We start from the raw sequence: 24,817 nt of genomic DNA, 5'->3' as shown, positions 1-24,817 counted from the left end.
ATCTGTGATGCATCAATTTTTTTTCTAAGAATTAGTCATAAATATCACATTCATATGCAAATCTATATAACCAAGAATGAAAGGTGTCAATAATTGGGGAACTTTTACAAACCCTTAATTAGGTGACAGTGACTAATTCTGGGGCAACGAAGGGTAAGTATTTCCCTGTTTGGCATATGCCAACTAGTAAACACAGTGAGAGAGACAAGCCCATACACCTTTCAAGTGGAGCGAAGCATGTGATAATCATGCATGGTGGTTTGTTATCTCTCCTCTCCAACTCACTCTCATTCCCCCCTTTCTGTGTACATGAAAGTGCAGAAAAAAATACGTGAAATTACAAAACAGCACTGTTTATAATGTTCATATTTGGGCAAGAGAAGGGTAGAGTATTTCAATACAGAAAATGTGATTCTAAAAAGCTTTCAGGACAATGGACAATGACACATTTTAGACTTATTGCTTGCTCAATGAAACACTTATATTTAACATACTTGTCACAGAGTAAGGAAAATACTATGAGAATGCTTATCACACAGTAAACACAATGCTGTCAGAGCTCTAGGCAGAGTAAAAACAATTCTTTTTTTTTTTTTTTGGTTTTTCAAGACAGGGTTTCTCTGTGTAGCTTTGTGCCTTTCCTGGGACTCACTTGGTAGTCCAGGCTGGCCTCGAACTCACAGAGATCCGCCTGGCTCTGCCTCCCGAGTGCTGGGATTAAAGGCGTGCGCCACCACCGCCCGGCTAAAAACAATTCTTAACACAGAATCTGGCAAATACTATGACAAGGCTTATGGAGTGCTTGATATAGAGTAAGACCAGTGGAAATAGAGTGTTTGACACAGAGCATGAAAAATACTAACAGAGTGCTTGTCACTCAGTCAGAGCAGTGATAATAGAGTGCTCCACAAATGGTGAAAACAATGCTTATTGAATGGCACAAAATGAGAACCATGGTTTTACAGTGTTTACAATGGTTAAAAAAAACTAACCAGTTTTGTAATTTGAAATAACCAGGTTTTGGTGTCCGTAGAGATGTTTCAACAGTGAAAGGCACCTGCTGCTTTTCCTGAGGCCTTAAGTTGTGCTCCAAGCACCCATACTGGGCAGCTCACAACCATCCATAACTCCATATCCAAGACACCCAATGCCTTCTTCTGATCTTTATAGGTACCCATACTCAAGTGGCATACACATGCACAAGGCAACCATATGCATACCCCTAAATGAAAATTCAAATAAATCTCACAAAAACTCAAAAAATCAGAGAAGAGGCTTCAGAATGTGCTTGGCACAGAGTAAGAATACTGACGCTTAATTCTTCATTGTAGGAAATTTTCCTTTTATTTGACATATAGGATTCCAGAGTTGTTCCTATAATACTGAAAGACCAGCAAATTCTTCTCACCAGCTTTTCCCCCTGTTTTTTGGATGAGACAATGGGAGAGAAGAAAAAGAATTGCAAGAGAGTCCCCACCAATGGTCATCCAGTCATCAACTCATCTTATTACCCAGCAAATCCTACATACTGCCCTTCTGCCCCACTTCAGAGCCTGTATCTACCCAAAACCATTTACTCAGGTCACAGTGAGTGCACAACATGGTCTCTGTGTGGCCTGCACATTGAAAACTGATCTGACCTTTGGGAACCTAGAGCACCACAGGTAGGGAAGGACCCTAATATACAGAATAGAAGTAGAAAAAGCATGGGATTTTTCATTAAGCCTGAATGTTATACAGGCTTAGATTGTGTGAAGAATTAGATAACATGAATGAATTGGGCAAACAAAGGACTATATCATAGTAAAAATGTCCATTTTCAAGGTGTAGGAAAGGTATCAAAAGTTGACTTACAGGTTAGTTATTTTCGTCATCATCACTGCTTTCTTCAAATATTAGGATACGCTTTCTTTTTTGCAGTCTTGGTTTCCTGGCCCTCTCATGACTCCTCTTGGGTCCTGGTGTGAGGAAGAGTTGCTAAATGAGAGCTACTTCTGCGGATAAGTGTTCTTCCTTGTTTTATCAGGCAAGCAGAGGACTGATCCCACACATAGGGCTATAGGCCTTCTCCATGTTGTAGTCTGATATTTCCTGGCTCAGAGAGTTCAACTTTCGAACAGCACTAATACCACCCAAATGTTATTTCAGATATGTACATCTGCCCTTTCATTGTCAGGTTCATATAGATTTCCCATCACACCCTTCACTAGTACAGTTTCCTGTCCATCTTTCATTTAGCATGTTTTTGTGAATGAGGTGTTACATATCACACACTTAGCAGAAAAATATATTGTCTCGATTTTCCTACAGAGATAATTATGTAAGCAACTGTCAGGTTGTGAGGCCATTTAGGTTTAGTGGAAAGCTTGAAAGAATTTACAAACAATGACTCTAATTACATCCTTTGGAGGAAGGATCTGAAAGAGAGCATGTATAAGATTTGTCACATGTGTCATGTGGCTTATACATGAAGGACAAGTCAGAGCATGATTGTCAAGTCCTGTTCTAACCTCTGAGATGTATGGATAGCTTTTTATATCCTGTGTTTGTATAGAGCCCATGCCCACACCCAGACAACAAGATAGAACAGAACTAAGAAAGCCAGTGGATGTTTCCCCATTGATTTCCTCACCTGTTGTCATCTTACTGTTTCTCTGAGACACACTTGCTTTCTCTTGGGTGTCCAGGCATCTCTGAGCCCTTTCTGAGCCATGTACACCTGACACTCTCTTTTGGCAATTTCCTTTCCATCCTGCCTCCTTCTGCATCTTTCAAATATTAAGGGAACATGTAAAATATATCAGTGGCAATCCCCCTGTGCTTTAGAGTTTACAAAACACCTTTGCATTCAATTTTGTTTTCCAAAGTTTTTTAAGCATGTGTCATTTCATTATGACATTTTCAAAGATGTATGAATATATTATGAAAACATTCACTCCCCATTAACTTCTCTTGACTGTCTTCCATTCAATGTTGATGCCCTTCCTCATCTTAACTAGTTTGATCTCTACTTTCCTGTTGAAAAACTCAATGAATTTTATCAGGATTGCCTAGCAGAAACATGAGTATATGGTTATTTACACTGCAAGTACAATTTGCCTGTGTCAACAGACAGCACTATATAATATGTCTCCCACTCACCAAGTAATTCTGCACGCAATTCTTTTGATTCTCCCCTAGAAACTGTTAAATTGTCTATAAATTGTTTGTTTGGCAGAATGGAGCCTGGAAAACACCTCTTTATAAGCCAAAGTGCACAGATCTTGTTTGTGTATTTTCTTAGTGTGCTTCCTCACATCTTGGAAATTATCTCATTATTGAACCTGAATTAAGAGGAACTCAGAAGTTTAAAGGGGTAAAGAATGGACTAAATGAACAGTGTTTCCAACACTAAAATGTTCTTTATCCTTCTTCCAAACAAATACTCATGAAAACTTAAATGATATTCATATAAATGGGAGTGTGATATACATAAAATTTGGGAAGGAAAAAGAATGGAAGAATACACAGTATCTCTGAAGGATTGGAATTCTAGGAAATACAGGTCTTCACACATAAACTTGTGGAATACTATATGGACAGTAAAAGAAATATAAGTAGATGGGAGAAAACACTATATACCAGGATTTTATGTGGAGATGATGTACAGAAATGAGACTAAAGAAATGAGCCACAATAATCTAGGCATCAAAGAAAAATAGTCTTTATACCTAATTCTAATGGTAACACTGCATGTGGAACTAGACAAAGTGAAACATGTAGCAATTCTGCTTAGGTCAAGAGGTGTCATAGGCCACTAATCCTGGGCTATATTTCATTCAGTTTGTTCATTCATGGTGTAGAGAATCCATGTACAACTTGATGAAGAGATCATATTCTAGCTTATTAACACTTTATTCTTTTTCTTTTTTGTATGTTTTTGATTTGAGAGATTTCCCTACATACCCTACAAAGGTCTCAGTGTCATGATCCCACACAGTCCTGATATTATATGCATGCCCCAGCAACAGGAGATAAAAACATGGTTGAATGACATAATAATAAAGTTGAATGCTTTATTTTATGATACTTTTTTTGCATTTATCCTTCAACTGTTTCCTTGCTGGCCACCAACTTTCAGATCCATTAAATCCCTGTAGAAATTATTGGATTCTACAGCAGTGGAAACTTGCACTTCATAAATAGGTGCCTCTGAGACTGGGACTATGGATAAGAATGTTAAAAGATGTAGAGAGTGTCTTGAAGGAGATCACAGTTGGAGTAGCTACCACTGAAAGCCCTGTTATTTCCAGTCATTTGAGAGACCAATTCACAGAGTAGAGCCTAGCTCCTGCTTCTTATTTGGAAAATACATGTTAGAATGGAAGTATCAGCATCTTCTGTGGGAGAATACCAAAAGGAGGCCTCACATTGGCCTTAGAAACCAATGAAAACATCTCAGTATTCTGGGCTATGGATTATAAACTTGGTGGAATTGCTGCTCAGGCCAATGATTTCACATGTTTAGGCACAAGAACCTCATCCTCAATATTATCAATAAACCATGCGCATATATTCATTATTATTTGAAAAAAACAACTGTCATAGCTTTCTTAAGGATCCAAGAAATTAACTGGAATGAGTTCACTAAAATAATAATAAGAAATGGTGTGATTCAGACCACTTTCCATGGTACTAGAAATTAAACCCAGGACCCTATTCATACTAGGCAAATGCTCTGTGACTGGGGAATGATTCTGGGCCTGCAAGTGATATGACAACTAAGGATGTATTACTTATCAGAATCATTCATTGTTGATTATTATTGTACTGTATATGCTACATCAGGCATTGTGAAGAAGAGGGCAGGAAGTCTGTAGAAATTTCCTTAGTGATAGAATGCTTGGCCAACAGGTGTCAAGCCCTGTGATCCATTCTCTTTTCTGAAAACTGTAAATAAAGGAAGAAAGAAACAACAAAGGAAGGTAGCCATAAGGAGAAAGAACGGAAAATATAAGAACGACACAGAAAAGGGAAGAAAACAAAGTGATAAGCAGAGCAAAGGTGTGGGAGCTGGGCATTTCATATCTTCCATCCTCACTAATGTGAATATGAACTGAGGAACAAATGTGGTAAAACCTTATAGATACTGGGAGATACTCACCTTCAGGCCTTTTGTCTGTACAGTGCCAAATATCCTCTCAGAATGTTCATCTGCAGAAGCGTGACAAATTAGAAGGTGTTGCTTGTTAGTAAATATTTTCAGTTAAGGCTCTTGCAGCTATTCTGAATACTAGGATGGAGGGTTACAGCCCATTGATGGATAATAAGTAGAGCATGGCTTCTATTTACTAATGCCTTGCCAATTAAAAATTCAGCTCTGAAAGCTCCTACTGTTACTTTATAAAATGTGGGCTAAGCTTCATCATAGCTTTAGTTATTATGTTAGTATGTTATTTTTATTTTCCCCATAGCATTAAATGGGTTGCAGAAACATTTGAATCATTTGCACTTAGAGAGGTAGAAAAATGAAAAAAAAAATCCTTTCACTTGAAATGAGTGAATCTTCATGTGTTTAATGTGTGAGAAAGTGTGGGTTTTTGGGCCCAGTATTATTGAATTCCTCCTAGTATAGTAATTCTACTTTAGGATCAAATGCTTTGTATAAATACAGGACCTGGACTTTGAGGTCAGTTTTAGCATTGTAGGAGATTGAACAATCCAATCGGGCCTGCTTTCTTGAGGAGTCACAGGTCTGTGGGACACAGGACATTTTGACTCACTTTACAAGTTTTATGTTAGAGCAGAAGAGCAAGTGAACTCATCTTGTCTTCTGTCTCCTGATTATACATGTTCTTCTAATAAATAAGGATATGGATTCTTTTTATCATGTGCAGGGTATATTCCCTGACTATATCCTAGAAATCCTCTCGTCTCCTTTTCTCTCCCAGCCCACTGTGTATGTGGTGTGTGTGTGTGTGTGTGAGTGTGTAGTGTGTCAGTTCTTGTTAGGATAGTGCTATTCCAACTAAACCCATTATATATTTCCCATCTACTCAGTATCCACAATAATGCACATTTTTTTTTAATATTTTAGAATTTTATATGCCAGGTTCTTCTACGTAATTTTCTGAATAAACTCCTTTCCACTCAGCTCTGACCTGAGGAAGGGAGACAGTGTCTGTGACCTTTCCAAGCATTTGATTGAAAAGACAATCCTCCACAGCCCCTCCCTGCCCACTCACCATCACTTTCATGACCATAATCTTCATCAGATTCTTTCATTAGGGATTCCTTTCCACGCATGAAAACTGGTTGGTTGACTTTGACCCCTAGGAGGAAGCTAAGTGCTTTTTAATTTAACAGAGACAAAAAGTGGAGAAGTGCAGGAAAGGTGCTGGGATTCAGCCCAGACAGTAAGGTTCAGCAGGCCAAAAATCTTCAGGCAAGGAAAGTGCAGGCTACAGACCTGAGCCCTGTGGTGGCTGATCTCTGCCTTTACCTTTGTACAGGTTGAAAAAGAACAGGATACTCAGTGAGCACCTTTACCTTTCTCCACAAAGAGAATGAACATATGGGAGAGAGATCTGTTACAGGCTGAGATGAAGCCATAGCATGAAAAGGGACTTGGAGACACCCAGGCTTGGCTAAACCAACCAACCAACCAACCAACCAAACAACCAAACAAACAAAAACTTCCTTTTACCTAAGCCTGTCATTCTGATGTAGTTTCTTTTCATAAACACGTAAGCACTTTTCTGCCATTTAGTCAGCTTTGCCCATTCTTCCTCAGAGAAGTATTTGGAAATATCCCTGAAGGACTAGAAAAGAGAAAAATAGAAGCTCTGACAGCTACTGGACATGTGGGCCATTTAGCCCAGACTTCATTCTTTGTAGTGAGAACATGGTGGTGCATCTAGAATCTCAAAACAGTCTGTCCTGAACAATGTGAAGGCCACATGTGAGACACAGCAGCACCTTCTTCCCAAGGAAACCTGAGGTACTCAGTCTTGGCTTCTTGTTCTCCACCCATATTTATAAATGTTTGAAATTCACCCAAAAAGCATTGTTCCAGATCACCATTCTGATATCTTCAGGGCTGCTGTAGAAGGACATGCTGGATGTGTGTGTGTGTGTGTGTGTGTGTGTGTGTGTGTGTGTGTGTGTGTGTGAGAGAGAGAGAGAGAGAGAGAGAGAGAGAGAGAGAGAGAGAGAGAGAGAGAGAGAGAGAGAGAGGCGTCTGGAGACTTCTGTATGTCCTGTGGAGAAACTATTCCTTCTATTCTTTGTCTCCTGTGACGCTATTCCCTCTTTATGTATTGTCCCATTAAGCTTGTGCCCAATCCCCATCATGTCACTTACCTTGGACATCTTCTCTGGTTTACAAGTATCTTCTGCAGGGCTTTTTGTACAGGAAGTATCTGTCTTCATGACACTGGGAACAGTGTAATGTTGAAGATTGTGAACTGACTGTCTCCAGGCACAAGACCAAATGTCCTGTAGAGGAAGATAGTGTGGAGGAAAGGTTACACTCAGAGCCTGGAATTGGATTGTGTTCTTATCTCTGGGATAATACGTACTGAAGATGTTTGAGAGAAGTAGTTGTTAGGAATAAGGATTTTATCGGCATGTATGAAGTTACTCTGAGTACCTGAGAGTGGGTCAGTTACTGTCCTGACTACTTCCCCTGAAGTGTATCTTAAACTGAAGAGAAAAGAGAAAGTTGTTGGGTTTGGCAGACACAGACATAACATGTTCCCACCTATTTGTGGAAAGTGAAAACTGATTTCATAGAAGAATGAAAGAGTTGTCACTGGAAGTGGGTGATGGGAAGTTCAGTAGAGGAAGATAAAATTATAAGTACCAGATACAGTTACAGAGTTAGAATAACTTTGAGGTTTTTTTCATTCATTGATTGTTTATTGTGTGTGCCTGGAGGATGGGTACATTTTTTGGGGGTGGAGGATGTGTGCCATAATGCATATACATTTGAGAAGACAACTTAGAGGTTTTTTTTCATTCCAGCTACAAAAAAAAGATAATATAATGCTTTATTTTCCAGGATTTTGGAGCCATTTCAGGATGAACAGAAAACAGTAAACCATGCTAATGCCTTTCTGTGTGGTCTTTCCCCTCTGTGCAACTCTGATACTCTTCCCCCACCCAAACTACAAACTAAGAGTAGAAATTTACTAACAGCCAGGCTTGTCTTCTAGGTGTGTGTCTGGTGAGATTTAAAAGAACAAGTTGTGAAATATAGAAATGAAACCAGACATGTTTTGTTTCTTTTTGAGAAAAACAATAACTGTAATTAACAGAGGGAAAGATAAGAAGACCTCAATTGTGTATAAGATTCTTCTGATTACTCCAGAAGATGAAGGAAAACTCATGCATGGGATTTATCACCATTCTGATATCTTCAAGGCTGTTGTAGAAGGACATGCTGAAAGTGTGTGTGTGTGTGTGTGTGTGTGTGTGTGTGTGTGTGTGTGTGTGTGAGAGAGAGAGAGAGAGAGAGAGAGAGAGAGAGAGAGAGAGAGAGAGAGAGAGAGAGAGAGAGAGATCTGTTCTCTTCAGCGTGCCTGCCCACTCTTCTGGGCTGACATCCAACTTTATAAAGTTGTAAATACTTTGCATTGAGAATCACTCTTTTTACACATTTTCACTTGGGATCTTAGGACCCAGGTCATGTTGCCAGGCTTGCCCAACAATCACCTTTACAAAGTCATTTCATTGGCTCCAGTTCTATTGTTTCACAGTACAACTAGGAACTATAGTTTATAATCATTTTTGGAGAATTTAATAAAGAAGCAAGAGAGAGATCAGGTCTAGTATTCTAGGCCTGTAATCTGAGATAACTTGGAAGCTGGAGCAGGATCATGACATGTTCCAGGCCTACCTCAGCTACTGCTTGAAGTCAGAGTCAGTCTGGACTTTGTAGTTAGAACCTGTTTCAAAACAACAGTTTAAAGGAGGCTGCAGACTGATGGAGGTATTTTCTCAATTGAGATTCCTCCTCCCAAATAGCTTTGTTTTTGTCAAGTTGATATAAAATTCACCAGTACAAAGGACAATTTTTTTCACTTCTAGCATTGTTTCCTCTTAGCAAAAGCATGTTCTTTTTTATTTAACACTGCTTCATTTATTTTACATACAGACACATACAGACCATAATTTCCCCTCCCTCCTTTCTTCCCATCCCTTACCTCCCATCTACACCCCTCCCCATCCACTCTTCCTCCTTCTCCATTAAGAAAGGGGTAGGCTTCCCTTAGACTTGAACATCAAGGTGAGTTAGGCCCAAGCTCCTCTCCTTGCATCAAGGCTGGGCAAGGCATTCCAGCATGGGGAAGAGGTTCCCAAAAGCCAGCTAAGCACCAGGGAAAGGTCCTGATCTCACTACTAGGAGCCTCACAAACAGACCAAGCTACACAATTGTCACACACATGCAGAGGGCCCAGGTTGGTCCCATGAAGGCTCCCTAACTGTTGGCCCAGTGTCCATGAGCTCCCACAAGCTCAGGTCTCAGCTGTCTCTATGGGTTCTCCTGTGATAACCTTAACCCCCTTGGCTCAAACAGTCCCTCCCGTGCTATTTTCAGCAGGAATCCTAGAGCGTGGCCCAGTGCTTGGCTGGGGATTTCTGCATCTACTGTTCTTATCTGTGCATCAGAAGACAGGCACTCTACAGGCAGAACTGTCATTTTTAAATACTGATAGCAGCAGTCACTAGTGTAAAATTTGGCAGTTATTAAAAATTCAAGAATGCTCATATGCATACACATACCCTTTAAAGACTAATTTGAAACTTAAGGAAAGTTGTGAGACAGTCATATAACTTTATATCCCTTCATCAAATGCTACAGCTGCCACTATTTCACATTTGCTTCATTGTCTTCCCTCTCTTATGACCAATCTTTCTCTCACTCACTTGAGAGAAAGTTGTAGACAAGAAATTCGGCCACTTTTCTAAATAACTACACTTGTACTATCCAAAGAAAATTTGCAATATCAAGAAAACACCAGCATCAAGATGCCATGTAAATTTGCCAGCTAACCCCCACAAGGTCTCTCTTTCCTTTCTGATCCAAAATCTAATGGCCACTGCATTTAATTGGTGTCTCTTTTGTCTCCTTCAGCTTGAACAGTTATCAGTCTTTGTTATCCTGCACAGTTTTAAATGATAAAGGTGTTCATTTTGGTAGCATGGGTCCACTCTGTCTGTAGGGTATTTTCTCGATTAATGGTTGCCATGGGAAGACCCAGCTCAAAAGGAGTTGTGCCACCCCTGGGCAAGTGGTCCTGGGCTGTATAAGAAAGATAGCTAAGCATGGGGAGCAGGCAGTAAGCAGTGTTTTTCCATGGCTTCTGCTTCAGTTCCTACCCTGTCTTTACATGAAGTACTGTGAACTGTAAGGTAAAACAAACATTTTCCTCCTCAAGTTGCTTGTGGTCATGGAATTTATCACAACAATAGAGCCTAACTAGATCATCTACTCTTGGGTTTCTCCTCTCTCTACCTCCTTTTCTCCCCTCTCTCCAACTCCTTTGCTCCCTTCCGACTCCAACATGTTTTTGTGTGTGGTCAAATGTATATACGTGCATGGAGGCCAAAGGAAGTCAAATATACTGCTCTATCAATATCTGCCTTATTCAAAGACAAGATCTCACAAGATCTGGAAATAGTATGGGGACCAGCAAGCCCCCATGATCCTTCTGTTACCACCTTTCCTCATAGTGTCAGGGTTCCAGATGCATGCAGCTATGCCAAACTTTTTACATAGGTGCTGAGAACCAAACCCAGCTCTTCATGCTTGCGCAGAGAGTACCTATACCCAGCAAGCCATTTCTCCAGGACCTTCATTGCAGATCTTTTGGGCCTTATATTAGGACCCAAATTTTCCCATAAAAATGTCTATACCCTTTTCCAAACACTGTGTAAAATCAGCCAGTGGTGCTTGAACTGGCCAATAAGGAATACAACAAAGTAAAAAAAAAAAAAAAAAGAGCCTGCAGATGCAGCTTAGTAGTTGAGTCCTGGCCTAGTGTATGTGAGGCTCTGTCTTTATTCCCCAGTAGTGCCAGAAGTAGTGGAGAAGGGAAGTCAGAACATGTAAATGATATTTAAATATGATTTATCCACATATATGCATATATTGAAGAATCACACTGCCTTCCATTTGTGCTATTATTGCATGTCACTTAAGATAAATTGTCAATGAAAACCAGAACAAATCCTTCTTTGGAAGCCAGGCTTGGTGGTGCACACCTGAAATCCTAGTATAAAGATGCTTCAATAGGAGGGTGGAGAGTTCAAGGCCACCCTAGGCTACATTTTTTTAAGCGTCATCAAAAAAGCAATACAAACAAAAATGAAAATAATTGGAGTTGATGAAGTGAGCATTCAGGGTTTTTTTTGGGGGGGATTCATTCATTTCCTCCCAAAACAGAGAAAAATGAATTAATTTTTATAAAACAAATTACTTTCCCTTTTATTAAATGAAGCATTTTATGTCTTTCAAAAATGTATTCTTTTAATTAACTTTCTGTACCTAGCATCTGAAATGTTGACTTTCATTATGATATATTCATTATACTTTTCTTACATTTCACCTGCCATTGTCCTTTGCTGTGGCCTCCTCCCCTTCTTAGTGCTCCCGTTGATTTTTCCCTTTCATTCCCCCTTTTACTTTTTCTGTCTTTTAGATAAATACTGTTAAATGTAGACAATTCATCACATGAAAAACAATCTGAAGTATTTCTCTTTTTACCATTACAATCACTGCTATAAGTTAACACCCACTAGTTTTGTTCTTTATCAGTAAAGTTTTAATGTATTATGTAAATAATAAAAAATTCTACTCAACACAAGAATTTGCACATATTTCTGGGCACATACTGAAACTTCCATTCATGTGCATGCATAATTAGGTATGTAATCTTGATTTTTTCTGTTAAGACAGAGTATGTTTATGATGGTAAGTGAACAGGAAAACTCTGATCTCAAAGTGCTGTGCTTCAGAATCCCACCCCATGTATAGTGTGTGTGTGTGTGTGTGTGTGTGTGTGTGTGTGTGTGTGTGTGTGTGTGTGTGTCTGCAGTCATGTTTTGTAGTAAAGTAGTTCTGATTACCAAGGCTTGAATGGGAGTGTGATTTTTTTGACAAGGAAAGGAATATATGCCTCAACTTTGCAGAAGAGAGGTAGATCTACTTTGAATGGTTTGGGGAGTTATTAACTGTGTTAATTTTGAAAGTAATAGAGTAAAGAGAGCTATGATCCCCAGAGAAGATGGTGGAATAGTCCCTTACATGATTTTGGCAGTACCTCTGATTAAGGAACACTCCAGGAATTTGGTTGATATTGAATTTTATGGGGCTAAGAATACTGCTCCCTTTAGAAATATGCCACAGGAATCTGTTACATAAGACAGGATCCGTGAGGTATTGTACAGAGCTCATTTCTAAGAATTGAGGATTGCTGAAGCAACAAAAAAGACACAAGTATAAGGGTGCTCTACATAGGCTCCCAGGTTTTTCACCAGGTTTTCACTTCATGGAGTAATGTTCAGAAAGAACCTACCTCAAACACAAAGATGGGGGAGTGTTTCTCTAGGAAGAAACCAAGTGTCTTGATACAGCTGCCCCACAAGGATCAGCAAACCAAGACAGTCAGTGCCCTTGAACTACTCAGAAAAATGGGTGGAGCAAATGAGGTAAGAATGGGGTGCATTAGTACAGGCTTTAGGGAGAGAAAGTACTTCACAATAAGGGTGTGGTCCCTGGATGTTCCCACCTAAATTATCATCTTTCTTCTCCATGGCACTAGCTACTTCACAGTCCACTGAGCTGTTGAAATAGATGTTTCTAAGCTTTCCCACATTTTTCTTTATGTCTAGATCAACATCATTCCATCCTTTACTGTACATTATCTAAAGATATGATCTATATGTCAAGGTTCCAAGTCTCAAATCCTTCACCTTTCTTCCATAGGTGATCTAGCTTAACATCTCTTGAAATAACCTTACAAACTTTTAATAATTTATAAAGGACATATTAATGCCTTAAAACACTTATATATGTGCATTTTTCTCAAAGTCTGAAGAACCTGAAGTGTATGGCAATTCCCAATAGTAGTAAAGAAAGTGCATGTGATTCTGTGATCCTTGGTTAGTTTCTAAGTAACTGCAAGAAAGTCTTCCCTATCCAAGTAACATGTGAAAACAATGACCCTTCTATGTCTTCCAGGATTTCCTTCTATAAATCAGATCTGTAAGTGTTATAGCTAGGATTTCCATAGGTATTCTGGCAGTCAGGAGCCAAGGTACACCACAAAGTCACTGTAAGTATAGAAGCTTACAGCACTGCTCCAGGGAAAGGGTTCCCCAATACAAGTGTAACAACTTTTCTCTGGCAAGGGAGGGTTTCCCCAGTGAAGTTGTTACAGCTCTGTTCCACTAAGGGAAAGTTTCCCTAGCAAAAGTGTTACAGCTCCACTCTGCATGGGCTGTGGCGAAAGTGTCACACCACACAACAAACCTCACTCAAAAGCTTTATTGGGAAGGAAAAATCCAGGAGATTGGCTGCCTCAGGTGAGAAGCCGAAGCAAACTGAACGGGGTACAGAGCTTATATATGGTTTCTGGGTAGGACAGATCTTTTCAGGGTGGCTTGGAATTAGTGTATTTTTTGTGGTCTGATGATGGGACAAACTCAGGGATTAGTGGAATTCTGTGCTCAGGGATTGGTGGGATTCTGCAGCCTGGCTCTGGGGGCAAGCTCAGATATTGGTAGTATTTCAAGCCCTGGTCCTGGGGACAAGTCAGGGTCAAGGTTTTTTTTTCCATGGACATTTTCACCCTACAAGATCTACCAGTGTTGCCCTTCTCAGAGAGACAGTGTCCATTTTTCTGACAGGAAGAGAATCCAGGATCCTTGAGCTTTACCATAAGCTTTTCTCTGCCTTATCTGTTTGACTTTATTTTTAAAATGATTTTTTTGCTTTCTTCTTATTAATTTTTAGGTTAGAATAAACAGCAATGAGTTTCCTCATGACATCTTCATGTCACTGAGTCTATATCTTACAGATTATGACAGACTGAGCATCAAGTGCATTCCATTTCTCAGTGCTATGGTCACAGTGCTATGGTTGCAGATATGTGTTGTTCTGCCTAGATTTTACATGCATAATGAGTATATAAATTCAGTATCTATGCTAGGCCAACAAGCATGTTACCTACTGACTCATCTCTCAGATCCCAACACTTCCTCAACCAACCTAATCAGTTTATTATTTCAAATTTCAGATTCACTTAAAATTTCAAGATGAATAGAACACACACACACACACACACACACACACACACACACACACACACACACACACAGAGAGAGAGACAGAGACAGAGACAGAGACAGAGAGACAGAGAGAGAGACAGAGAGACAGAGAGAGAGAGAGAGAGAATGTAACTTCACCAATTCCTGAGAGAGTTTTCTGAAACCACCTGAGCATGACTTTTACTGCCAACATTTATTTCTAAATTCAGGTCTTTAAATGTCTCAGCAAAATTTCCAATTAATCTCTGCTTATAAGAGTATAGATTTCTTGGGCCTGGAGTTACAAAGCCATAAACATTCTTTATACTAACTAATTTCAAAGGCTGAAGAACTTCACATCTGTGTTTATCGTAGCATCAGTCTCACTTCTGAATGAGAATGTTCTGTACTAACATACTACACTGTATGATGAAATCCTTGGTGGATATGCCCAAGATGAGAAAGGATTTATTTTGATTCACAGCAAAAGAACACAAGTTTATTTTCAAGCAGGATGCTTGAAAGCTAAGGATCTTTCTGTGGTGGCCTGGGCTTGTGGCATACTTCATTTATTCCGTGACAGTGGCTCTGAAAGCAGAGCACTTTGACAGAAAAGGGATTCTACCTGTACCCATTAAGCATCCTTATGGTTCAATGCCTAATCCCCATGTCCAAAAGGCTTCACAACAGCACCACTGGTTGAAGCACAAGGGTCCAACACATGAGCATCTTGGTGAACATTTCATATTCAAACCATAATAGTACCCACATTTATTGAGCTTTATGCACACAGGGACATTTGGGATGTTTCCAGTTTGGGGCTATTATAAACAAGGTTACTCTACAAACTTCTACACAAGTTTTGTATGTACCTTGGTTAACAATGTAGGAATAGAGTATAGATCATCTGCTAGGTGTGTGGCTAGGTTTCTGTGAAATTGCCTAACTCTTTTACAAAGTGTAACTACCTTCTTTTTTATTATTTTTGGGACTGTTTCTTACTATTTAGCTAAGAATGGCTTAGCAGTCATTACATAGGCCAGACTGACCTTGAATTTATATTAGTTCCTTCTGTCATTGACTGCTGAGTTCTAGTACTACAGGTATGTACCACCATCCTGGTATCTTTCACATTTTTCTTCCCTTTTTAAAAAGAGGTAGGTAGGGTTAGTATGCAGCTCATGATGACCTAAATTTACAGGAAAAAGCAATCCTCCTTCCTTAGCTTCCTCATTCACTGAGAATCAATTTTAAAGCCATCACTCTTGTCATTCTTTGCATTTGATAGATTTAAAGTAAGAGTTCTTATATGTATTCCTGGGTAGTGTGAAACCGCCTATGTAGATCAGGCTGGTCTCAAAATGATGTTAATCCTCTTATATCTGCCTCTTTAGTGATGTGTATTTCAGACGAACACCACCTATGTGGCTTCTGTCTGACCTTTTTACCAGGACACACATAGTGTCAATACTGGAAGCGTTAGAATAATGTGAGTCAGGTTGTGTTTTATCCTCCAATCCTGTGCTTCTGCTTCAAGTGTTGCTTTGGCTATTATACATGCTTTGCATTCAGTATGAATTTTAAAATCAGCTTCTTTCCATTTCTGCCAAACATCTTGCTGGTGCTCTCATTGATATTACATTAGCTCTATAGACAAATTTTCAGAAATTGACATAATCTTTGCACAACCTATATCTCTCCAGTTTCTTAAATCTCACTTAGTTTCTGTCAGCATCATTATGATTTTCATTGAACATGTTACTTGCATCCTTAGGTAAATGTGTGCTTGTATATATAATTTTTGTGTAGATTTTGTAAAGAATTGGCTATTGATATTTAAATGTTAATGTAAAATTGCTTGGATGTAGATATATTGACATTTCTATATAAATCTTGTGTCATTATGTTGTGTTTTTTTCAGAAAGTAAAATGTTTTTTAAATTTTATATTAGTACAAAATCCTGTTAATTAAATTTATTGCTGATGTAGAAGCTCTGTTTTTACAGAATGGTAATTGCTTTGCAATGAAATGAAGTTTGGGTTGAGGGTATTCTCTTTTGCTGTTAGCCAGTGAAGCAGGCCCAAAGTAGAATTTTTTAGCCTCATTTTCTGCAGTGATATTTAAGTATTTGTTTTTAATTTTTATTTTAAAATTTTATACAATAAATTGTGATCATTTTCTTTCACCTCCTCCCAAATATTCTCCCAGCTCACAACCTAGGCTTTTCTATCTTAAAAATACTAGGAATACATACAAACACACACATACATATACACAGAATGCCTTGGAGTCCATTTTGGTTTTGTGCTGGCCTGCTCTGGATTAAGTTTGATATACCCAGTGTCACTCCTTCGAAGAAAACTGATTTTCTCTGAGTTGATATAAATTACAAATAGTTTCTTTATCAGAAGTAGGACATTGAGCCGGGCAGTGGTGGCACTCGGAGGCAGAGGCAGGTGGATCTCTGTGAGTTCGAGGCCAGCCTGGGCTACCAAGTGAGTTCCAGGAAAGGCACAAAGCTACACAGGGAAACCCTGTCTCGAAAAAAACCAAAAAAAAAAAAAAAAAAAAAAGAAAGAAAGAAAGAAAGAAAGAAAGACTAACTTTCACCTCTCTACATAGAAAGTTTCTCTCTATGTTTCTCTGTCTCTGTCTGTCTGTCCCTCTCTCTCTAAACCTCCAAAACCAAAAACCAAAAATACAAATAAAAACAAAAAATTAAAAAATCATTAATAAAAAATTTACCAAAAGAAGTACACACACACACACACACACACACACACACACACACACACACACACACACACACACAAATATGAAGTCTTTTTTGTGTTGGAAAACTACACTTGGGAATAGGGCCTGAGCTATAGTGTGGTTGATACACCCAGTGCCATCTCATTGGAAAAACCTATTTTCCCTTTCCCATCAGGTTTCAATTTTCCATTTCCTAGCAGGTATTGATTATAAATAGCTTCTTTGTGAGTGGTGGAAACTTGTGTTCACTTCCCCCTTCTCAATGTTTGCATTTCATCTGATTTGAACCTGTACAGGTCTTGTGCATGCTGTCACAATGCCTTGGAGTTCATATGTTTGTCAGTCTTGTGTCTGGATAACACAGTTTTCTTAGAGTCACCCACCACCTCTGGCTCTTACAATATTTTCATCTCCTCTTCTACATATATCCCTCGTCCCTCAGGGGAAGGGTTTGTTAAACACATCCCATTTAGATTTGAGTGCTCCAAAGTATCTCATACATCCAGTCTTGGATCTCTGTTCTAATTACCATCTACTGTATGGAGAAGCTTCTCTAATAAGGTTTAAGCAATGCTCTACTCTATGGGTATAGCAATACATCATTAGGAATAATTTTTTTAATTTATTTTTATTTTGTGTTCATTGGTGTTTCACTTGCATGTATGTCTGTGTGAGGGTGTCAGAAGGCCAGGAACTGGAGTTATAGACAGTTGTCAGCTGCCATGTGGGTGCAGGGAATAGAACTCAGGTCCTCTGGAAGAGCAGTCACTGTTCTCAACCACTGAGTCTTCTCTCCAGCCCCAGGAATAATTTTATTGCTATATTCCTATAATAATGGAATAAGTTTTTCCCTAGGGTCCATGGCCTATCTAATCTCCAATTCTTGGCTACTTTGGCCGTGTCAGGTATGGATTCTACCTCATGAAGTGGGCCCTAAATCCAATTAAATAGTTGTTGGCTGCTCCTGTAACATATGTGCTACTAAGGCAACAGTCTATCTTGCAGGCCAGTAAGCTGTTGATAAGTCTCATGGTTTTAGCTGAGTGATATCCTCTAGTACCTTGCAAAGTACCTTCTAGTACCAAGACCTATTTGGTGGGGCTAAGTCATCTAGTTGAGTAAGAGTTTGATTTGTTCATCGCCAATGACATAAGTAAGTTGTATCTTTAGCAATAGGGCCTTATATCAGGTTATAGAGAGTAACCAATAGCCTTCATAATGTTTGGGGGTCTGTCTATGAGACCTTTTTGGTCAGTGACTGAACAAGCTATAATCCATTTCTGGCACTGGAGGTTTTACTCAGTGATGTAAGTTATCCAGTTGGGGCATTACCACCCCCACCCCCACATACTAATTCCATTCAAATTCCTTTAATTTGTATATACTTTAGGAAGCTTCTATAGTAGTAGGGTTCCATATAGCTTTTCAAAAGACCTTCAGTGTTAGCTGTTCCTCCCCATATTGTCTCCTTTTACCCTAGACTCTAATCTGTCTTCTTCTATTCTCATTTCCCCTTTACCTCTCAGTAAAACTATTGTTCTATTTCCCCTTCCCTGGAAGAACACCTACCACTCCCCATCACTCACTAGCTACCTAACCTCTATGGTTATTTGCACTGAAATATACATATCTAAAATTTAAAAGATAAATCCTTATATAAGGGAAAGCATATAATATTTGTCTTTTGGAGTCTGCAAAACCTCACTCAGAACAACTTTTGTTCTAACTAATTCCACTTACCTGCTAATTTCACAATTTCTTTTTTGTAGCAGTTGCATAGTATTTCATTGTGTAAATGCACCACATTTTCATTATCCATTAATCATCTAATTGAACATCTAAGATATTTTCAACTTCTGGCTTCTATGAATAGAGCAACAATAAACATGGATGAGCAAGTATTTTTGTAGTAAGATCTATAGTCCTTTGGATATTTGCCCAAAGGCAGTATAACTAACTTGGTCTTGTATTAGATCTATTTTCATCTCTTTGAGGAACCTTCACTTGATTTCCATAGTGACTGAACCAGTTTCAACTCCCACCAACAGTGAATAACTGAATCTCTTTTCCTTATCCTCACCAGCATATACTGTTATTTGTTTTGTTAATCTTGGCCATTCTGACTGAAACTGCAAAGGAGTTTTGATTTGCATTTCCTTGATGACTAAGGATTTGGGAATTTCTAAAATGTTTCTCAGCTATTTGTGTTTAATCTTTTGAGAATTCTCTGCTTAGATTTACTTGATTTTTAAATGGCCTATTTGTTTTATGTGTTCACTTTGTTCATTATTAGTATACTATAGACAACAACCCTCTATTAAATGTATGATTTTGTAAAAAGTTTGGTCCCATTTAGTATGCTGCTGCTTCCCTTGAATTATGGTATCCTTCGCTGTGCAGAAGTTTTTAGGTCTGGTTTATTAATTTTGTTCTAAATGCCTATACAAGTTTACCGGCAGAGTCTTTGAGTCTTGATTTACAAAATCATATCATCTGCAAATAAGGACAGTTTGACTTCTTTCTTTCCTGTTTATATTCCCTTGATCTACTTCAGTTGTTTTATTGCTCTAACTAGGGCTTCAAGTACTAAATTAAATAGCTATGGAGAAAAAAACATTACTGTCATGTTCCTGATTTTAGTCTTCATATATATCATGAAGTTCATCCATTTCTTTTAGGTTTTTTGGTTTGACAGAATACAGAATTTTAAAGCATGTCTTTATGTTTCTCTGAATTTTCACAATGTCTGTTATTTGGTTTCATTTCATTACTGATTTCATTAATTTGGACCTACTTTCTCTCTGTTTTGGGAAAGTTGTATAAACGTTTGTCAAACATTTTTCTTTTCTTTTGTTTTTTCTTTATTAAGAAATTTTCCATTCATTTTACATATCAACCTCAGATTCCCCGGTCCTCTCTCCTCCCACCCCCAGCCTTTCCACCCCCAAACCCACCCCATTCCCATCTCCTCCAAGGCAAGGTCTCCCAAGGGGAGTCAGCAGAGCCTGGTGCATTCAGTCGAGGCATTCCAAGCCCCTCCTCCCTGCACCAAGGCTGTGCAAAGTGTCCCACCACAGACACTAGGTTCCAAAAGGCACTATGCCTGCTCATGCACTAGGCATAGGTCCCAGTCCCACTGCCTGGGGCCTCCCTAAACATTTCAAGCTAAACAACTGTCTCACTTATCCAGAGGGCCTGGTCCAGTACCATGGGGGCTCCTCAGCTATTGGTCCACAGTTCATATATTTCCACTAGTTTGACTAGGTGTCTCTGTACTTTTTCCAATCATGGTCTCAATATCTCTTGCTCATAGAATCCCTCCTCTCTCTCATCCATTGGACTCCTGGAGTTCTGCTTGGGACCTGGCCATGGATCTCTGCATCTGCTTCCATCAGTCACTGGATGAGGGTTCTATCTTTTGATTGCTTTTAGTTTGAAGTCTATTTTGTTGGATATTAAGATGGCTACACCAGCTTGCTTCTTAAGTCCATTTGATTGGAAAGACTTTTCCCATCCTTTTACTCTGAGGTAGTCTCTATCTTTGAATTTGAGGTGTGTTTCTTTTATGCAGCAGAAAGATGGGTCCTGCTTTCATATCCATTCTCATAGCCTATGTCTTTTTATAGGTGAATTAAGTCCATTGATATTAAGGGATATTAATGACCAGTGATTGTTAATTCCTGTTATCTTTTGGTGGTAGTGTGTGTGTATTTCTCTTCTTTGGGATTTACTGCTGTGGGGTTATCTATTGCTTGTGTTTTCATGGGTGTATCTGACTTCCTTAGGTTGGAATTTTCCTTCTAGTGCTTTCTGTAGGGCTGGATTTGTGGATAGGTATTGCTTAAATGTTGTTTTGTCTTGGAATATCTTGTTCACTCTGTCTATGATGATTGAAAGTGTTGCTGGGTATATTAGTCTAGGCTGGCATTCATGGTCTTTTAGTGTCTGCATTACATCTGTCCAGGTCCTTCTGGCTTTCAAAGTCTCCATTGAGAAATCGGGTGTTATTCTGATGGGTTTGCCTTTATAAGTCACTTGGCCTTTTTTCTTTGCTGCTCTTAATATTCTTTCTTTATTTTCTATGTTTAGTTGTTTAATTATTATGTGGTGAGGAGACTTTTTTGGGGTCTAGTCTGGTTGGTGTTCTATAGGCTTCTTGAATCTTCATAGGCATTTCCTTCTTTAAGTTGGAAAAATTTTCTTCTATGATCTTGTTAAATATATTTTCTGTGCCTTTGAGTTGGTATTCTTCTCCTTCCTCTTTCCTATTATTCTTAGGTTTGGTCTTTTCATGGTGTCCCAGATTTCCTGGACATTTTCTGTTATGACTTTTTTGGCTTTGGTATTTTCTCTCACTGATGAAACTATTTCCTGTATTGTATCCTCTACACCAGAGATTCTCTCTTCCATCTCTTGTATTCTGTTGGTTATGCTTTCATCTGTGTTTCCTGTTCATTTACTCAGATTTTCTATTTTCAGCATTCCCTCTGTTTGTGTCTTCTTCATTGTTTTTATTTCCCTTTTCAGGTCTTAAACTGTTTCCCTTACCTCTTTCCTTGCTTTTTCATGGTTTTCTTTAAGGGATTTATTTGTTTTCTTCCACTTTTTTATTTGTCTTTTCCTCTATGTCTTTATAGATTTCTTCCAATTATTTTGTTTGCCTTTTCCTCTTTCTTTAAGGGAATTTTTCATTTTTTCTTGAAAGGCCTCTATCATCTTCATGAAGCTATTTTTATGGTGGCTTTCTTCTGCTTCTTCTACATTGTGATGTTCAGGTTTTGCTGTTGGAGTAGGGTTAGGTTCTGATGATGTCATATTGCTTTTTATGTTGTTGTATGTATTTTTGCATTGAACTCTGCTCATCTCTTCCTCTAATAGGCATAAGAGGTGCCTGTGTCTGAGCAAGTTGCTATTGGTCCACTCTGTTCTTGTTGTGTTTGTGTCCCAGGGGGCCCCAATAGGTCCAGTCTTAGCTCTTGGTCTAATTGGAGCTGACAGATTCTATATCTCGGGGAGCTGCTCTTAGCTCAACCCAAGTTAGTTGATTCTGTGACTCATGGAGTCTCTCTTGGTCATATTATGGCTCTTGGTCCAGTCAGAGCTGACAGATTCTATGTCTCAGGAAGCCCCTCTTGGTCTGATGAGGTCTGGCAGATTCCCTGTCTCAGTAAGTTAATCTTGGTCCAATGTGAGCTGGCAGTTTGGTTTCCGTGCCTCAAGAAGTTACTGAGTTCACAGGTGGATGGGTATTGGAGCATGGCATATAGGATGCAGGGTCTGATGGGAGGTTTTGGTTAGGGGGGATTTCCTGCAGGAGTTTTCCCTGCTGGCCAGCAACTGGAGTAGAGTTGGGTAGGGGTTCCCAGGGTAGGCTGTTTCCCAGGGTCTAGGTCCTAGGGGCAGGGCTCTCTGGGTATGAGAAGAGTCATTCACCTCATCAATCATTTTTTTGAGAACCAACTCTTCTTTTCATTTATTTTTGTTTATTTATTTCTATTTCATTGATTTAACCCTTCAGTTTGACTATTTGTTGCTGTCTACATATTTGGGGTATTTTTTTTCTAGAAATTTCAGGTATGTCATTAAATTACTAACTTTTCATTATGTTACTAGTGATTAATTAGCTCTCAAATATATTTATGTAGTCAGTGTCTTACAACCAACTTCATTGTATCTCATAGATTTGGGTATGTTGTGATTTCATTTTCAGCTAATTTTAATAAGTTTCTAATATTCTTCTTGATTGAACCGATTTTTACTCAATAGTAAGCTCTTCAGCTTTCTTGAAAACTTGTAAACTTTCTGCTGCTGTTGCTGTTGTTGATATGCAGATTTAATACATGCTGATAATATAGGAAGCAGGATAGTATTTCAATGTTCTTATATCTACTGAGACTTGCTTTGTATCCTAGCATGTTGTTCATTTTAGAGAAAGGTCCACCAGCTGCTAAGAAGAAAGCATATTCTTTAGTGATTGGTTGAAATGGTCTGTAGATGTCTGTTAGTGTATCTTTTTAAACTTTTGTCTAGATGACCTGTCTACTAGAAAGTGTGAGGTATGGCAGTCAGCCCATTTGATTGTGTTAGGATCAGTATGCGATGTGTAGCAGTGTTTCTTTTATGAACTTGGGTACCCTTGTATTTAGTGCTTAAATGTTTAGAATTATAGTACTATCTTGGTTGATTTTTTTCTTTAATCAGTATGTAGTACCATTCTTTATCTCTTCTGATCAATTTTAAATGAAATATATTTTGTCAGATATTAAATATAGCTTTATACTTGCTTGTTCCTTATGTCCATTTGTTTGGTAAACCACTGAACTTTGTTGGCAAAATGGTCCTTCAGGTTCCTGCTTCACAGAGGAAACTGCCAGACATTGTACAGGACACAGAGATAAGTGACTGAGAGACTCTAGGCTGAAGACAGATGCCCCAAATTTACAGAGGACCTTTGAATGACTGTCCAGGCTGCCAACTGTCTCTATCTACTATCGCAAGACACTCAAAAGTTGCTTGCATCATTCTCCCATTTCTCAGGTAATATTATATCCTTCTGAGGTCTTTGATGTAGTTTAAGCTAGATAGTTATAATTTTCCTTAGTTATGACAAAAGATAAGTTAAATATGAAACCTTAGACTCACAAATATAGCATAGATAGGATGTCTTCTTTAATTTTGCCAAATACAAATAGACAAGATATTATAAATAGACAGTTAAGTGTCTATTATAAATAGACAGTTACAGTGTAACTGCAATTCTTGCTTGATAATTGTTTTGTTATATGTAATGTTACTATGTGAAAGTTAAAACCTTCCTTTTTGAAAAAAAAAAAGAAAAGGGAAAGTGCTGTGGATATTGTTCTGTATAAATAAAATGCTGATTGGCCAGTAGCCAGGCAGGAAGTATAGGTGGGACAAGCAGAGAAGAAAATTCTGAGAACAGGAAGGCTGAGTCAGAGAGACTCTGCCAGCTGCCACCATGGAAAACAAGATGTAAGGTACCAGTAAGCCATGAGCCACATGGCAACTTATAGACTAATAGATATGGGTTAATTTAAGATATAAGAACTAGATAACAAGAAGCCTGCTGTGGAAATACAGTTTGTAAACAATGTAAGTCTCTATGTGTTTACCTCAGTTGGGGACTGGTGGGTGAGAGAGATTTGTCCTGACTGTGGGCGTGGCAGGAGCTGGAGAGAAAAACTCTAGCTACAGGTAAGATCAAAGAATGGAGCAGCCTACAGTTACCTCCTATTTCTTCCATTCCTCCATCCAAAAGGGCTGAGATCCTCTCTCAGCCCCAGCTTACTACTTTCTGTGTCCTCTCTGTCTACAGTCCCCCAAAACTCTATGCTAATTTTGGGCAGCTAGTGGCTAGCTCTGTTATCTGACTCCAAGAAAGCTTTATTTGTCAGAACACAATAAAAATATCACACAACATTTCCCCTTTTCATCTAAATAAAAAGCAAAGTTTTTAACTAATATAATAAAGCTATATACAATAAGTAAAATAATTATATACAAATATATACAGGTAAGAGTTACATTAACAATGTCCAGTGCATTTTCATTTGACAAATTAAGAGAAAATTATCTATCCTATTTTGGTAGATCCTAAGTGTTGCACCTAATTCACTTTTAATCCTATCTGGTATGACCAAACCCAAAACTATCTTTTTATGTCTTTCAACCTTATATACTTTACACTTCTTTTTTGAGTTTCTTTTCTGAACTTGGTAACAAGGAAAACTATAATTATATCTATCTAGT

At 38.6% G+C, this 24,817-nt stretch overlaps 2 protein-coding genes across 2 annotated transcripts in view; one reads left to right on the top strand and one right to left on the bottom strand.

The window, feature by feature from the left end:
• LOC143271009 (uncharacterized) overlaps positions 1–24,817 on the top strand; it is a 171,909-nt gene that overhangs the window by 57,824 nt on the left and 89,268 nt on the right. The window lies entirely within an intron of this gene.
• On the bottom strand, positions 1,323–12,631 carry LOC121825829 (protein SSX1-like). The gene is made up of 8 exons (XM_042269491.2): positions 12,561–12,631; positions 7,342–7,476; positions 6,686–6,800; positions 6,225–6,311; positions 5,144–5,193; positions 2,633–2,768; positions 1,855–1,958; positions 1,323–1,420 (listed from the first exon to the last, which is right to left on the bottom strand). The coding sequence occupies exons 2-7, from the start codon at positions 7,408–7,410 to the stop codon at positions 1,858–1,860; spliced, it is 558 nt and encodes a 185-aa protein (XP_042125425.1). The 5' UTR covers positions 7,411–7,476; positions 12,561–12,631; the 3' UTR covers positions 1,323–1,420; positions 1,855–1,857.

The sequence above is a fragment of the Peromyscus maniculatus genome, chromosome X (assembly GCF_049852395.1).
Source record: "Peromyscus maniculatus bairdii isolate BWxNUB_F1_BW_parent chromosome X, HU_Pman_BW_mat_3.1, whole genome shotgun sequence".
In the NCBI taxonomy this organism is placed as follows: domain Eukaryota; kingdom Metazoa; phylum Chordata; class Mammalia; order Rodentia; family Cricetidae; genus Peromyscus; species Peromyscus maniculatus.
This window is presented reverse-complemented; position numbering and strand designations above follow the sequence as displayed.

Bases quoted from the DNA above. Each gene is read 5' to 3' on its own strand.
- LOC121825829 (XM_042269491.2), bottom strand. From the start codon at position 7,410: ATGAAGACAGATACTTCCTGTACAAAAAGCCCTGCAGAAGATACTTGT. The intron at 6,801-7,341 runs GTAAGTGACATG...TCTCTTTTCTAG, and splicing joins AACCAGAGAAGATGTCCAAG to TCCTTCAGGGATATTTCCAA. The intron at 2,769-5,143 runs GTGAGTATCTCC...AATATTTGAAAG, and splicing joins TACAGACAAAAGGCCTGAAG to ATGCAGAAGGAGGCAGGATG.